Source organism: Lactuca sativa, chromosome 2 (genome assembly GCF_002870075.4).
Source record: "Lactuca sativa cultivar Salinas chromosome 2, Lsat_Salinas_v11, whole genome shotgun sequence".
NCBI classification, from domain to species: Eukaryota; Viridiplantae; Streptophyta; class Magnoliopsida; order Asterales; family Asteraceae; genus Lactuca; species Lactuca sativa.
The window spans coordinates 226,452,278-226,467,939 of record NC_056624.2 but is presented as its reverse complement, the minus strand read 5'-3'; the positions used below and the strand labels follow the sequence as shown (position 1 = coordinate 226,467,939).

General features: G+C 30.8%; 2 protein-coding genes across 2 annotated transcripts; both read left to right on the top strand.

Annotated features, from left to right (window-relative positions):
- Positions 1 to 2,975: 2,975 nt before the first annotated feature.
- Positions 2,976 to 3,797, top strand: LOC111898023 (peroxisomal membrane protein 11-4). The gene has a single exon (XM_023893967.3). It carries the CDS (start codon positions 3,029 to 3,031, stop codon positions 3,707 to 3,709), a length of 681 nt encoding a protein of 226 aa, XP_023749735.1. The 5' UTR covers positions 2,976 to 3,028; the 3' UTR covers positions 3,710 to 3,797.
- A 6,582-nt stretch (positions 3,798 to 10,379) lies between these two features.
- On the top strand, positions 10,380 to 12,211 carry LOC111898024 (cell number regulator 6). Its single transcript, XM_023893968.3, has 5 exons — positions 10,380 to 10,540; positions 10,633 to 10,737; positions 11,211 to 11,325; positions 11,496 to 11,761; positions 11,869 to 12,211. Exons 2-5 carry the CDS (start codon positions 10,633 to 10,635, stop codon positions 12,085 to 12,087), a joined length of 705 nt encoding a protein of 234 aa, XP_023749736.1. The 5' UTR covers positions 10,380 to 10,540; the 3' UTR covers positions 12,088 to 12,211.
- Positions 12,212 to 15,662: the final 3,451 nt, after the last annotated feature.

The following is a 15,662-nucleotide window of genomic DNA, read 5'->3' as shown; positions in this document are numbered from 1 at the left end:
CCCACTAAGGCGCAAAGACCCAAAGTCCAAAGCGCAGCCCACACCGAGGCCCAAATACTCAAAGCCCAATTGGTAGCGTTACGGGGGGCGTAACTCAACGTACGCTTAGCGTACCAGCTACATGACGAGTACGTTGGGCGTACCTGCACGTACGCTCAGCGTAGTGCTCTGTTAAGTCATTTCCTCATTAAGTGCTTACTACTCCATTCTAAGGGCTACAAACTCAGATCCAGGTCTTATTTCACGACTTAAACCATAAAGTCACTGACTTGGTGACTTAATATGGCTCAAACCAACTCAAACTTCCAAAATGATCTACGCTTCTAACAACACACCCCGATCTGAAACCTTCCCGAATAATAACCTATTGCTCATGAAAGACCGAAACGCCCTTACTCTTGATCTCGGGAACCCATAAATAGATATTTTAAGAATGGGGCGTTACAAGTTGAAACCCCCATAAAAATTTGCAAGCACCTCATGCATTTGAAACCTCCTATTTTAATGAATACCACTCAAAAGTCTCTTAATAATGATTAACAATTCAAAGGTTTTATAACTTATATAATATATTTAATAAACAATTAATGGATATTCTACTATAAAAATGTCAATATTTTTGAGTAGACACACAAATACAAATCACATACAAAATTCACAAAGAAAACAAGTTTAAAGTTTTCTGTTGGTTTGAGGGATTTGAACAATTTTTCGAGCCATGTTATTATGTTGAAGTTTTTAATTTGTAAGTTTGTTATATACTAATTTTTTTTTTGTCTTTTCTTGATTTAAGTATTCTTTTAAGAATATCATTATATGTTGTGGTTGAAATTTTAATGTAATTAGATTAGATTCATGTTATCGATCATATGTTATGGAAGGTGATATATATATATATATATATATATATATATATATATATATATATATATATATATATATAATATTTAATTAACTATTGTATACATGTTTGTATGTTCATATTGCTTCAAAACAATAATTAACTAAAAATAATTGATATGTCGTATTATCCATATTATCCACGTAAGCATTTTTTAAAATGCAAATTGTTTATCTTATCACTTTATATTTTAGTATATGTTTAACATTTTAATTATAATAATAAGTGTTTTTTAAAAGTTTCTTTCACTTATTAATAATAACAAGTGGTTTTAAAATTAATAAGCAATAATTATAAATAATAAAAATCAAATTACATGGATATTTCATATTATCCATGCAAGTCTCTTTTGACATGCAAATTGTCTATCTTATCACTTTATTATTTAGTGTATGTTTCACATTTTAATAATAATATTACGTGTTTTTTAAAAGTCTTCTTTTTACTTATTATTAATAATAAACGGTTTAAAATTAACGAATAACAATTTTGAATGATAATAACATCAAATTATAAATTACATTTAGCTATAAATAAATTGTATTTTAAATAACATCATTACTGAAATTAGAATGATCGCATAAATAAAAATATATTTAATCAATAATAATAATTGTTAAAAATAATACTAAATATATAATTATATTTAATTCTATTAATGAGGAATATGAGTTAATGTCAATGAATATTATTGTTCAAAATAATAGAGATTATATATATATATATATATATATATATATATATATATATATATATATATATATATATATATATTAGTGTAAAAATATTATCTCAAAGTTAATGTGAATAACATAACCATTTTAAACATATATTTTTTAATATTTTAAAAATATATTTTTAACCTTCACCGCGCAATGCGCGAGAATTCGGCTAGTACCGTTATATAGGTGGACTTGATGATGACAAGAAGCCTATGTAGATTGAAAACTTGATAAAAAACATACTCAATGGTATAATGAAAAAAATATGTTTGCTAGTTAATTTGATATAATTAAAAATGTAGTGATTTATTTAACACATAATAGATCAGGATAACGATTACTAATAGGAAATAGGCTAAATAACATATTAGGTTAACCATTAGATCCGAAGGTGTGTATGGGAACAACCTTTCACTACCTTTTATTTATTTATTTTTCTTAAAAATATATTTCATACAAATATTTTGTTTATTTTGTAAGGAATTAAAAACCATAAATTTTAATATATTTTTAATAAGTATATAATTTAATAAATATTAAAAAAAATATGATCAATCAAACATGAGAGAGAATGTGGGTTCTCTTTCACCCATTCTTATCCTGCACCCCCACCCCCATTCCTGCAAGGTTGGTGTTGTGTTCCTATATGCGGGAACACTTTTCGTTTTTCTTTCCAGCTACGCATCATGCGGCCTTACTAAGGATAATTTAATAAATTTAATATAATATATGAGTTTTTTAACTTTATTTGAAATAATTTTTAAATTATGGTTTTATATAAAGTTTTAATTTTGTATTTTTAAACTGTTTTTTAATTCAATTTTTAAAAAAATATAAAACTAAATGCTCAGAAAAGCTTTTGAAAACTTATGCCGACATGCCCTTTATATTTAGAAAAAGATTTCTCATTAATATATTTTAGCAACTCCTTGTTATATCCAGGCATATGTATAACCTCCAATGCCTAGTGTACATGTCATATAATAATATTGTTCCTAATTTAGGAAATTTGATTTTGACAAAAATAATTTCTTCTTATTTTTCAAATGATGACATGGTCTTGGTAGTGATTAGTGAAACAATTTTTAAGGCATTTTTTTCGTCAATTCTAACGCCGAAATCCGATAACTCGTAAACGGAAACAAGATTGCAAAATACTTAAAGTATCATTTACGAAACAATGGTACAATTTATTTACTTGGATTTTTTGTTTAATAATTTCGTAATATATGTAGACGACAAAATTTTCATTTCTAGGATAATATATCAAAAATAATATTGTCCGTCCATAAATAAATTCATTTTATCCAAAACTACCCTTAACTTGTGGCTCTCCATGCCACCCTCACCATTATTTGTTTCCACAAATCACACACATTCTTACCCTTAGACCTCACCCCACACCATGAATGACAAAGTAGACAAGCTAGTGATCTTCCTGGCAAAAAGAGATGGGATTGACAAGCTTGTCAAAACCTTCCAATATGTCTCTAAACTCCTTGTTTGGCACCTCGAAACCACTAATCCAAACGCAGCCCATCGAGCCAAACAGTGTGAGGTGGCATCAGGGTTGAGCCGGAAAGCCTTCAGAACCGGCCGGTTTCTCACGGGCTTCAACGCCCTTAGGAGAAACCCTGGCCCAACCCCGACTTACAGGGTTCTATCGGTCTTTGCTAACGCAGGGGAAATGGTCTATTTTTTCTTTGATCATTTCCTTTGGTTATCAAGGACTGGAGTTCTGGATGCAAATCTGGCTCGAAGAATGAGTTTCATATCAGCGTTTGGAGAATCGCTTGGGTATGTGTTTTTTTGTGTTATTGAATTTAGTATGATCAAAGAAGGGATTGAAGAAGAAAGAAGGATTCGAAGGAGTTTATTAGCAGAATCAAAGGAAAAAGGTGATGAAATTAAGAAGATTAAGGCTGATAGAGTGATGAGATTAATGGCTGTGGCTGCTAATTTGGCTGATTTGATCATTGGCCTAGCTGATATCGAGCCCAATCCATTTTGTAATCATGCTGTAACACTTGGGATTAGTGGGCTGGTGTCTGCATGGGCTGGATGGTATAGAAATTGGCCAACTTGAAGTAGGGGCAAAATTGAGTTATTTTGAAAATCATGATTCATGCATCATAATTTATTATAAAATCTGCATTATTAGTTTGCTTGTTGTATATATGGCGAAAAAATAGATAAAACTACGTTACTGAATTGACCAAAATAGTTTTCTTATGATCCTTATATTTTACTTATATTAGGGGTATGGTTTTAACCATAGATGTCACATAACGACACACACTCTCCTTGGTGTGTGGCCTAGGCCGTGCCTGCCTTCTCTCTCTCTCTCTCTCTCTCTCTCTCTCTCTCTCTCTCTCTCTCTCTCTCTCTCTCTCATGGATGTTTTTTAATTCAAATTTTCTGTTACATTATAAATATTACCTTAAAGCATTCAATTTTACCACACTTACAAATATCTTTTTTTTTTCTCTTTATAATACTACTTCTATCTTTCTAGAATTCAAAATCATGTATTCTTCAAACATTCAAAACAACCAAAAAACACTCGCAAGAAACACATCAGCCCATTCATTTGATCGGCCAATTTACTCGTCATGTGTCTATCATTATTTAGTTTACATTGAAATGTTTAAAAACAATTAAAAAAATAATTAACTCATACAATGATTACCATTCTTAATGTGTGGCATGAAAAAAAAAAATAGTAAAATTGAAGTCACGTTGAGGTAAAGCTGATGTGACAAACAAAAAATATGACAAATGTAATATCACTCCTTCCAGTCTTATATATTATTTTCTTTAATGAAATTAAGTTATTAAAGGATAATATTAACATACTTCCATCCAATTATGATTATCTATAACTAGTCTTTTTTGATTTCATATGATGAATATGGATCGACTTCATAATTAAAAAACCCATATCACTCTAAAAATGATTTGATTGAGTATATATACGACACAATTTTGGAAGTTATCTAACTTAAATTAATAATAATTTTAATTAAAATAATCATAAGCTATATTGGAATAAAAAGAATCATAAGCTATATTTATTTAAAAAAAAATTATTTGGGTTAGGTTGCTAATGAACTTGAAAGTTTAAGTTTAGTTGGGTTACATTGGTGGTGAAAAAAAGATAAATCAGTTGTTTAATAAATAGTTTGGTAGAATTTGATCGTGAATAAGCGTAATGTAATGATTATCTAAAATAAATATTCATAAAAACCATAAACTAAAAAAATGACCAAAATTGAAAAAAAAAAATAATTATTTAAAATATATAACAATTTAAAAAATAATAAAAAATATTTGTAATATTGAAAATTTAGTCTTTCTTTATTTTAGACATTTGCCACTATACTTTTCATTATTACACTTTTGGTATCTTATTACAAAAGTTTGTGTTATTGAAAATTTAGCAATAATATTTTTCATATTTTTGCAACTTTAGTCCTTTAATTCTCAAAAGCTTAAGAATCAATAAAGTTCATTAATTCATTTGTCTTGGATGTTTGCCATTAAAATTTTCGATTCTTACACTTTTGGTCTTTTATTATAAAATTTAGCCACAATCCATGTCGCTTTCATTTGTAAAAAAAAAAAAAAAAAAAAAAAAAAAAAAAACTAACCTAGGGCGAAGCTGAGGTAATGTTACTAGTTATATATAATAAAAAACAAGTGGTATATGGATAGTATACTTTTATGTCTTAACTTTGACCATAATAGCTTTATATGTTAATAGGTTTCATATCTGTGTAAAAATAAATTATAAAAATTGTCTCCGTAATTTATAGAAAATGTTCATGTGCAAATTTTTTTATGTTTGAGTTTTGAAATTTGACATCAATGCTTTCGTATGTTGACATGTTTGGTCACTATATAGAAAATAAATTACAAAAGTTCTCCCAGTAATTTATAGAAAATATAAATAAGTATTCTTTTATAAAAACTGTCCATGTGTTTAAATAATATAACTCTTTGGTCATTGTGTTCAAAAAAATTGTCCATTCGTTAAAGAAAATTTTTAATTATAACCCTGCAAAAAGGAAATAAGTAGACTCGTAACATGCGTTTCCTCACAGAGCGATGAACGGAGAATTTCTAGTTAATAAATAAAAAAACAAAACAAAAAATATGTAAGTATATATATATATATATATATATATATATATATATATATATATATATATATATATATATATATATATTATCTAAAATTCGAAGGTGATTAAATAGACATTTTATTTTACCAAATAAACATTTTTTTTACAAAAATATATGGAATTTTAAAATTACTTTTTGCTTTTATTGTAGCAACGTTCCATTTCGTTTTAGAAAATTAAAAAAACGTTGAAAAAAGTTGAAAAGAAAAATGTAATAAGTTACATGAAAATTTGTGAATAAAAAGAGAAAAAGTATAAAGAAACAAAATATGAAATTTGTGAATAAAAAGAAAAAAGTATAAAGAAACAAAATAGACTAAATTGCAAAAATGGCCCCTGTGGTATGCATTTTTTTGGGGTTTTAGTCCAAACCACGACTTTTTTGGATTGGTGGTCCTTTTGACCATGTTTGTTTGTGATTTTGGTCCCTTACAAAATTAAAAAGACTAAAATGCCCTTCTGATACATTTTTTTTATATTTTTTCTACTTAATTTAAAGTTTTATTAATAAAAAAAGATAGGGCCCACCTCTCTCTCTCTCTCTCTCTCTCTCTCTCTCGGGTTATGTTTTGATAAACACTCAATAACTGAAGAGCATTAATTGTCTTCTCAGGAACAACTTCTGGGTTTGATCTTCAAAACATATACCCCATAACCATCGATTTTGACAACCATCCATCACCACCACCATCTGCCACCTCCATCTCCATCTATATTTTTCTATCGCTCAAGAACATCCCTCTCCATTGTCAGATCTGAAGCATCTCTCATTCACCGGCGTCGTCACCTACCCAAAACCCAAAACTTCACCGTCGGCATCTATCGGAAAACCCAAAACCTTTGTTGTTGATCTGAAAAACTTCACATTTACAACTGATCTGAAAACCCTCACCTCCACTGCCGATCTTAAAAACCTCAAGAAACCTTTCGATTTCCCACGCTCATAGGTCATGTCTCCATCTTCGAGCTCCGATTGTTAGTCACCATCGCACACTAGAGATTGAAGAAACATGTTCATGGTTTTCGGTACTGATTTATAGTTTTTGAAGAAAACTCGTTGAGGGTGTGTTCTAAGTTTCTGAAAGTTTTTTAGATTGTTTTGGATTTAAACAAAGAAAGCTTGTTACTGACTTTTGGGTTTACTCTATATATTGATTTGATACTCTACAATTTGATTTGTAGGTTTAGTTTACATTTTGATTTTCTGCATTGTGTTTATCATTGTATGTATGTGTACCAAATCAGGTTCGTATGATCTTAAATTTTTTTTTTCTTATTTTCTACTTCAGGTTTGCATGATTCTACTTCTGATTTTGCATTCTTTGATTTATTGACTTTTGATTGTGTGTTATTGGGATATTACAAAGAGATGTATATGTATGTTGAATATGAACCCAGATCTTCATACATTCATCCCAAGATCACAGAGAGAGAGAGAGAGAGAGGTGGGCCCTTTTTATTTTTTTAATTGCTAAAATAAATAAATAAATATTAAATTTTAAGAATAATGAAAGAAAAATGAAAAATAAATACCCCAAGGGTATTATAGTCATTTCAATTTTCGGAGGGACCATTTTCACATACAAATCACTCCAAAAGGACCACGAATAAAAAAAAAATCACTGTTTGGACTTGTTTCCTGAAAAAATGCAAACCACAGGGACTATTTTTGCAGTTTTGTCAACAAAATATAAAAAGTAAGTGTATTGTTTTTTTTTTTAATTTAATATCGAGTAAATTACACGAATGGTCCCTGTGGTTTGGGGTAATTTACTCGTTTGGTCCCTAACTTTTTTTTTTAACTCGGACCGTCCCTATAGTTTGATTTTGTTTCGCGCCTAGTCCCTACAAGACCTGAAATGACTATATTACCCTCACCTATTTCTTTTCTTATTATTTATTTTTATATATATCATTATTTATAATTTCTTTTTGATTTACTAATTTATGTATATATATTACAATAATGTGCCCACCCATTCAATCCCAATTCATCACCTCAACCACCACCATCGTCTTCTCCGTCTAGCAAGGCCGCCACCATCTTTTCCGGAAAAACCCTAATGTTCAATTTTAACCCTCATGCTACATCTTCGCCATTCTGTAATTAAAGAAACGATACTCTGGCTACATCTCCTTCATTCGGTACGTCCCTAAACCCTCGTTTGTCGTGGTGAATTCATCAAAGAAGACTAGTTCAGTCACAGAGCAATGAATCTGAATTTACAAAATATTTGACAAACAAAAAACTCAAAAGTGTGAAATACATTGTACAAAAGCACTTCGTAACATCCATATACATACTGGTCGCCCAATTGCAAATTCCAAAACAGCATCTGCTTCAATAAAGTTAAAAATGGCAAGTCCTTAAGGGTACCACCTACCTGGAAGAAATAAAGCTAGTTCAATCCTTAAATTGACCCGAGAACCAAATGGATTCTTTAACTGGCTTGGGAACCAAATCGATCAAGAATCAAAGCCAAAAATAATTAGGAGCAATGAGTGTGGTGTTGACAGTGTAAGAGGTCGGAGGGTTTCTTGCGACTTTTTATTGGCAGCAATCACAACGTATGAAACTCCAATGAAGATGGTGGGTTCAATCTGGTGGGTTCTACAACTAGGGCGGCGACAACGATGGTAGGTTCTACGGCGGCAACAACGATGGTGTGTTCAAACCAACAGCAACATTGACGAGCTTAAGAATTGGGGCTTCAACACAATACGACGAAAATCATGGCGGCGACAACATTGTTGGGTTCAAGAATGGAAGGAAGAGAGAGAGCTTTTCATTGGGGTTCAAGGATTCGACGAGTACAGGGGAGATGGTCCTTAGGGTTCAAAGTTAGTTCTTGATGAAAGAGATATTTGGGTATATCACGATTGGAAAGGCCTTGGAAAACGGTGGGCCATTTGTTTTTTTTATTATAAACAATAAACAAATAACAAATAATAAATTAAATTAAAAAATAACCAAGGGCAGTATAGTCATTTAAGGTCTGGGAGGGACTAAGCGCGAAACAAAATCAAACTATAGGGATGGTCCGAGTTAAAAAAAAAAGTTAGGGACCAAACGTGCAAATTAACCCAAACCATAGGGACCATTCGTGTAATTTACTCTTTAATATCCCTTACATAAATAAATAGAATTTTAAAATTAAGGGATAATAACTTAAAATGGTAACAAATTTTCGACTTTTTTCATATTTATTCAATAAACTTTTTTCCGTTATTTATTTGTCACTGAACTATTGAAACTGCTCACATTTAAACCGGTCATAAGGGTAAATGTAAGCAGTTTCAATAATTCAGTGACAAATAGATAACGAAAAAAAGTTTAGTGACTAAATGTGAACAAAATCAAAAGTTTATTTTCTTCTAAGAAAGTCCAATGACTAAATGTGAACAAACTTTCTATTGTATTATGTTTTAGCAAATTATTTATTTCTGTTAAATTCTAGCAACATTTGTTGATGAAGAAATATATGAAGTAAAAAAAAACAAAACCCAGAAAATATATTTAAAAAAAAAACAAAAAACCGAAACCGAAATAAAAAATCAATGGGTTGACATTTTCCAAAATAAAAAATCAAAGTTTTCAATTTGATTTTGGTTTTACAAAAAAATGAAACATTTTCACAGATGTGAATTATGACAATTGGTTTGACATGTTGAATTAAAGAACACACAAAGAACACGGTGATTTGGGTGTTTAAAGATGCATTCGATTATGAAAGGTGTTTATAAAAAAAGATATAGATCTAAATCTACATAATTAACACACAGTAACCCTCTCAATGTTACATCTCTCAAGCACACATCTACATGTGATATGAACCCACCTTATATAAAAATGTTTACATCTCTCTCTCATGTCACAAGGGGGAGTTTTGGATTGAAAAATTCCGAATTGAGCGCTTTCTCAATCTTGCTTTTTTTTTTTTTTTTTTTTTTTTTTTTTTTTTTTTTGTAATCATTTTTCGATTATAAAAATGAGGAGAAATTTAGATATGGAAATTCAAAAGCTGAATTTTTGTAAAAACAAAATCAGATTGGAAATTTGTAATTTTTTTATTTTGGAAAATACCAAACCATTATTTTTTATTTCAGTTTCGGTTTTTCATTTTTTTTAATATATTTTTCGGGGTTTTGTTTTTTTTTTTTTTTTTTTTTTTATTTCATAGATTTTTCATCAACAAATGTTGCTACAATTTAACAAAAATAAATAATTTGCTAAAACATAATACAAGAGGAAGTTTGTTCACATTTAGTCATTGAACTTTTTTAGAGGGAAACGAACTTTCGATTTTGTTCACATTTAGTCACTAAATTTTTTTTCGTTATCTATTTGTCACTGAACTATTGAAACTATTTACATTTTACCGGTCATAAAAATAAAATATAAACAGTTTCAATAGTTTAATGACAAATAAATAATAAAAAAAAATTTAATAATTAAAAATAAACAAAATCAAAAGTTATTTACCTTTTCAAGTCGATATCCCTTAATTTAATATTGTTTAGCAACGTGCCATTTTTAGTATTATTACGTACAGTAAACTGGATTGTTACCACCCACAGAGGATTGGAGCTTCCTTGGACTTTTCTTTCACAAATCCTATTCCACCGTCTCTCTCGGAGTCCATCCATTAAACCCTTCGCAGTTACGCCTACCGAAGATCGACGACATTTCTCAACTCAGGTTCTGATTTTCAGTAATTATCGAACTCAGTCAGGTGACTACTTGCCCTCCTCTCATCCGTGTATTATATGCTTATAATCCGAATTTGCTTTCACTAACTTGGAGTTTGCCCGCGCATTGCACCAGATGGCGGATGCCGAAATTCAATCGCGATATGTGAAGTTAAACAAAGATCAAGCGCCAGTCGATATCAATCCCGGAGAACTCAATCAGCCAATTGAAGTTCCTCAGGTTTCATTGCAATTTGTCTTTTGTACGCATCTCTGGTTGATGGATCCATTCTATAGTTCTTTAGGTTTAGTCAATTGACATCATGATTTGTGAATTTCAACGACCTATTAGCGAAATTGACACTTAGTAAAATGATCACGAGTCACGACATTGGTTGATGTAGAATTCACTACTTGCTTATAAAAACCCTAATTATCACACAGCGCGGACCAGAATTCAAGTTGCTTTTGGACAATGCACTTTAATCCTTGGATATACAAATCTACCAGTTGATTGTGAGCCTATATACCTTTTGTGTGATCTTCTAATGTAATAGATCGATCATCGATAGTCCGATTGTTCCAAAGAAAAAAAACACACACAATGTAAATATGTAATAATTGAATTTTCAAAGAGCAGATCGATTATTTTTAATATTCTGTTCGTTAATATTTTTGCATATAACTTGTTTCATCCTTTGATTTGATTTACAGATGAATGTTCGCAAATGCAATGAATGTGGGCAGGCTTTACCAGAGAGCTTCGAGCCTCCTGCTGTTGAACCTTGGTCAACTGGGATATTTGGTTGTGCTGAAGATACTGAAAGCTGTAAGTTTTACACTTTGAACCATACAAGCAGCATTCATATTTCTCTTCCATGGAATTTGGCTGGAATTGGAATTCAGTTCCATTCCGATCCCGGAAATGGAATTCACAATTCCTAAAACATATTCAAGTCAAGAATTTGACAATAATGTTTGTTTTGTGCATGCATGCAGGCTGGACAGGACTTTTTTGCCCATGTGTTCTGTTTGGACGCAACTATGAGAAGCTAAGAGAAGACATGCCTTGGACCACACCATGTGTTTGTCATGCAGTTTTCGTTGAGGGTGGCATGGCACTTGCTGCAGCAACAGCCGCATTTCATGGGATCGAACCCCAAACATCAGTTCTCATTTGTGAGGGGTTGCTTTTCACTTGGTGGGTATGTGGTATATACACTGGAATTGTCAGACAAACATTACAAAAGAAATACCATCTCAAGGTGCTCACACTTCCTAATGTACTGGGCCACTGTGTATCTGCAGTGTGGGCCAGCTCAGGGGTTGTTGGAAAAATAACTATTTTTTTTGTTTTGTTTTTGATATGCAGAACTCACCGTGTGACCCATGTTTAGTGCACTGTTGCATGCATTGGTGTGCGTTATGTCAAGAACACAGGGAGATGAAGGGGCGGCTGTCTGATAATGCTATCATGCCAATGACCATTGTGAATGCACCACCTGTTCAAGTGATGGACACCGATGGAGAGAAGAAAGAGTCTGTTAATGGGCATGATCGTCGTGCTCATTTGGAGATGCAAGCTTTGTGATGGATTTTTGGTAATTGGGTTGGGTGGAGTAGCAATGGTTAGGATGTAGTGATAAAATGATTGTTGATGGATCACCTTGAAAAGCTTTGAGTTAAAGTAGTCATATATATAGTAATTGAATCTACCTTAGTGAATCATATATATATATATATATATATATATATATATATATATATATATATATATATATATATATATATATATATATATATATATATAGTATTACTTGTTATTTTATAAGAGTGCAGAAAAAGAAAAAGAAAAAAAAGCAACATACATCTACTATCTTATCAATCTATGCAACATATATTTTTAATCATCTAATGGGCCTTAAAATGGTAGAAGCTATCTAAAAATGTAACTTGTCTGTTTTACGATTTTAATTAGATGTCACGAAAGGATACAGTTGTGATGTTTAAAATGTTACTTTTTTTTATACATAAAATGGTAAAAATGGTGGTTTATAATATGAAAAGATTAATATGGTGAAAAAGCTATGGTGTATGGATTAACAGCTAACCGATTTTAAGTACTAAATGCAACAAATAGCTAGTTACTTATATTTATTTGTGTTTTATGGAAAACATTTTCACCTTTTCTATTACTTAATTATACTTTTCTTCTTCTTCTATTATGGCAGTGTAATTTTGACATTGAATATTTACACAATTATGCCACTGAAAATTACTTTATGACTGATTGAGTAGATTTTTTTTTTCAAAAGTAAAATTTTGTAAGAGCATTCAAAATGAATATTTAATGGAAGAATTGATTAAGAAATATAGTGGGATTTCAAGTTGAAATATAATGAATTTGATATTAAATGAAAAAGTGCACACATTCTTGCTTGTTTCACCTAATATAGTGGGGATTTCAAGTTGAAATATAATGAATTTGATATTAAATGAAAAAGTGCACACATTCTTGCTTGTTTCACCTAAATAAATTCCATTAAAATTTGTAGATATCAATGGATTATAAAATTTAAATAATAAAATTGTATGAAAGAATGAAATGTTGATGTGGTGGTCCTTTAAATTTTGGGTAAATGACACAAAAAACATTATTTTTACACAGAAATTCGATTTTGACACCGTGTTTTTTTTTATGTCAATTTTGACACTGTGTTTTCCAAATTGTTATAATTCTGACCACTTGACCGATTAACTAGGTTGCATGCTGACGTGACATGATGACATGACATGCTGACATGATATGCTGACGTGTCAAAATTGAATTTTTTTCTCACAGAAAACACTAAGTTTTTATTTTTTTTTTCGATTTTGACACTAAGTTTAATTTTTTCTTTTAACTTTGACACTATGTTTTTTTGTTCCAAGTCGAACATCATTTTTTCCAATTTTGTTCAATGTTGACAATTTTCTATTTGAAACTGTATAAATATTTTTTAATACATTTAAACCGTATAAATATGTTTTTTTTTTCATTTAAAAACCATAGTTTTGTATAAATACATTTTTTTACACTCAAACCATATTTTTATATATAAATATGTATTAGTTATATACAAATTGTATTTTATATTAAATATACAACTTTTAAATGTGTTTGGAGGTTTGGAGGTGTGTTGTCGATCAAAACTCGGATATCAAGTTTGCAACCCATCAAATTTTTACATCTTATTAGAAGCTTATGGTTAGTTTGATTCTCATGATATAATTAATGCTTTGAATGTAAAAAAAAAAACACCTTGTATTTAAATAAAAATGTGGTTTTTAAACGAAAAAAATATGTTTATATGATTTAAAATGTAATAAAAAAATATATTTATACAGTTTCAAATGGAAAATAGACAAAATTGAACAAAATTTGATAAATGATGTTCGATTGGAACAAAAAAAACATAATGTCAAAATTGAAATAAAAAATTAAACTTAGTGTCAAAATCGAAAAAAAAGTGAAAACTTAGTGTTTTTTGTGGAAAAAAAATCAATTTTGACACGTCAGCATATCATGTCAATTTTGACACGTCAGCATGTAACCTAGTTAACCGGTCAAATTGTCAGAATTGTAACAAATTGGAAAACACAGTGTCAAAATTGACACAAAAAAACACGGTGTCAAAATCGAATTTCTGTGTAAAAAGAGTGTTTTTTGTGTCATTTACCCTTAAACCTTATAGTGTGGAAAAATAGGATGCAATGTGGTGGGATGTCAAGTCCACCAAGCAAATTACACCATTTGTTTGCAAATAAAACGTAATATAATGGTAAAAAGGGGTATCGATCCTCGGGGAAATGGTTGTATTCAATCACCAATGCAATCCAAAAGAACTATTGTAAATAAACTAACTACAATTAAACTAAGGGGGGGGGGGGTGTTTGATTACTTGAAAGCTAAAAGACTTGAATAACTAAAAACTTGCAATTAAGCAAGATAGTGAGATGCTCAAATATTGGAGATAGTTGGTTAACTAAGGCAATTCAACACAATGAACATTTGTGTGTTTATCATTAGGATCCAACATGAAGCTTATCACTCATCCCAAATTGGTTATAGCAATCATGAAGCAAAGCATGATATGCCAAGATTCATCTTAGGTAGTATGGAGGTTGGGGAAGCCCAAAACACACCTTCTTAATCAAGATCAAGGGTTTAATTGAAGCAATTGAACCCAAGAAGTTAATTAGCTTTAAAAAAGGAATCCCCAATTCCTAGAGGATGTCAATGCTTACATATCCATAAAGGAGCTGTGATTCATAAACTAGAGATGATTTTTACTATCATAAAGCCCTTGTTCTAAGTTAATTCAATGATTCAATGCAAAACCAAAGAAATAAACTAACAATAGCTCATTCAAGTGTCAAGCTCATGATCAAAACATTAAACAAGCATAAGAAATATGATCTAGAACCATAAACATAAGATAATTGATAATCTAGCATGAATCCTTCAAAAACCCACAAACATTCAAAGGTTTTAACCAAAGTTAACCAATATAGAGAGTTTAGCCACTCATGGCAATAGAAAAACAATCACAAAAGTCTAATTGGTTAAAAGAAACTACCAATATCTTGAAAAGATGAAAAGAAATGAGTCTTCAAGCTCCAAAATCGCCTCCTCCAGGTCTCCAATGGTGAAAAATCAAGAATCTAGCTAATAGATCTGATCCCCCCAGGTTATGGTGTGCCAAATGACCAAAATGCCCAAACTGGGCAGTTGCGCGGGTACCTGCGCGACGGAAATTCCACCCGCGCAAGTGTTGCTGTAATGCTATTGGTCCTTCATCCACCACTCCACCTTTCCACTATCAAAGATTCCTTTGGTCCCCTCTATATCCATGTGATTTAAACCAACCAATCATCACTTAGATTCAAATGTGGATGCTCCAAGCCCAAAATAAAAGTCTAAGATCCATATTCACAAGCCCACTTCATCCAAACCTTTAGATTTTTAAGCCCAAATCTTATTTTTTGGATCCGCCAAGCCCAACAATGCCTCGAGAGCCCACTAAGCCCGTCTCCAATCAACCCGCATCCGCAACGAACACGGAAAACCTGCAAAATACCTTATGCAAAATAAAAAACACCCGGTACGATCCATAATAAAAAAAA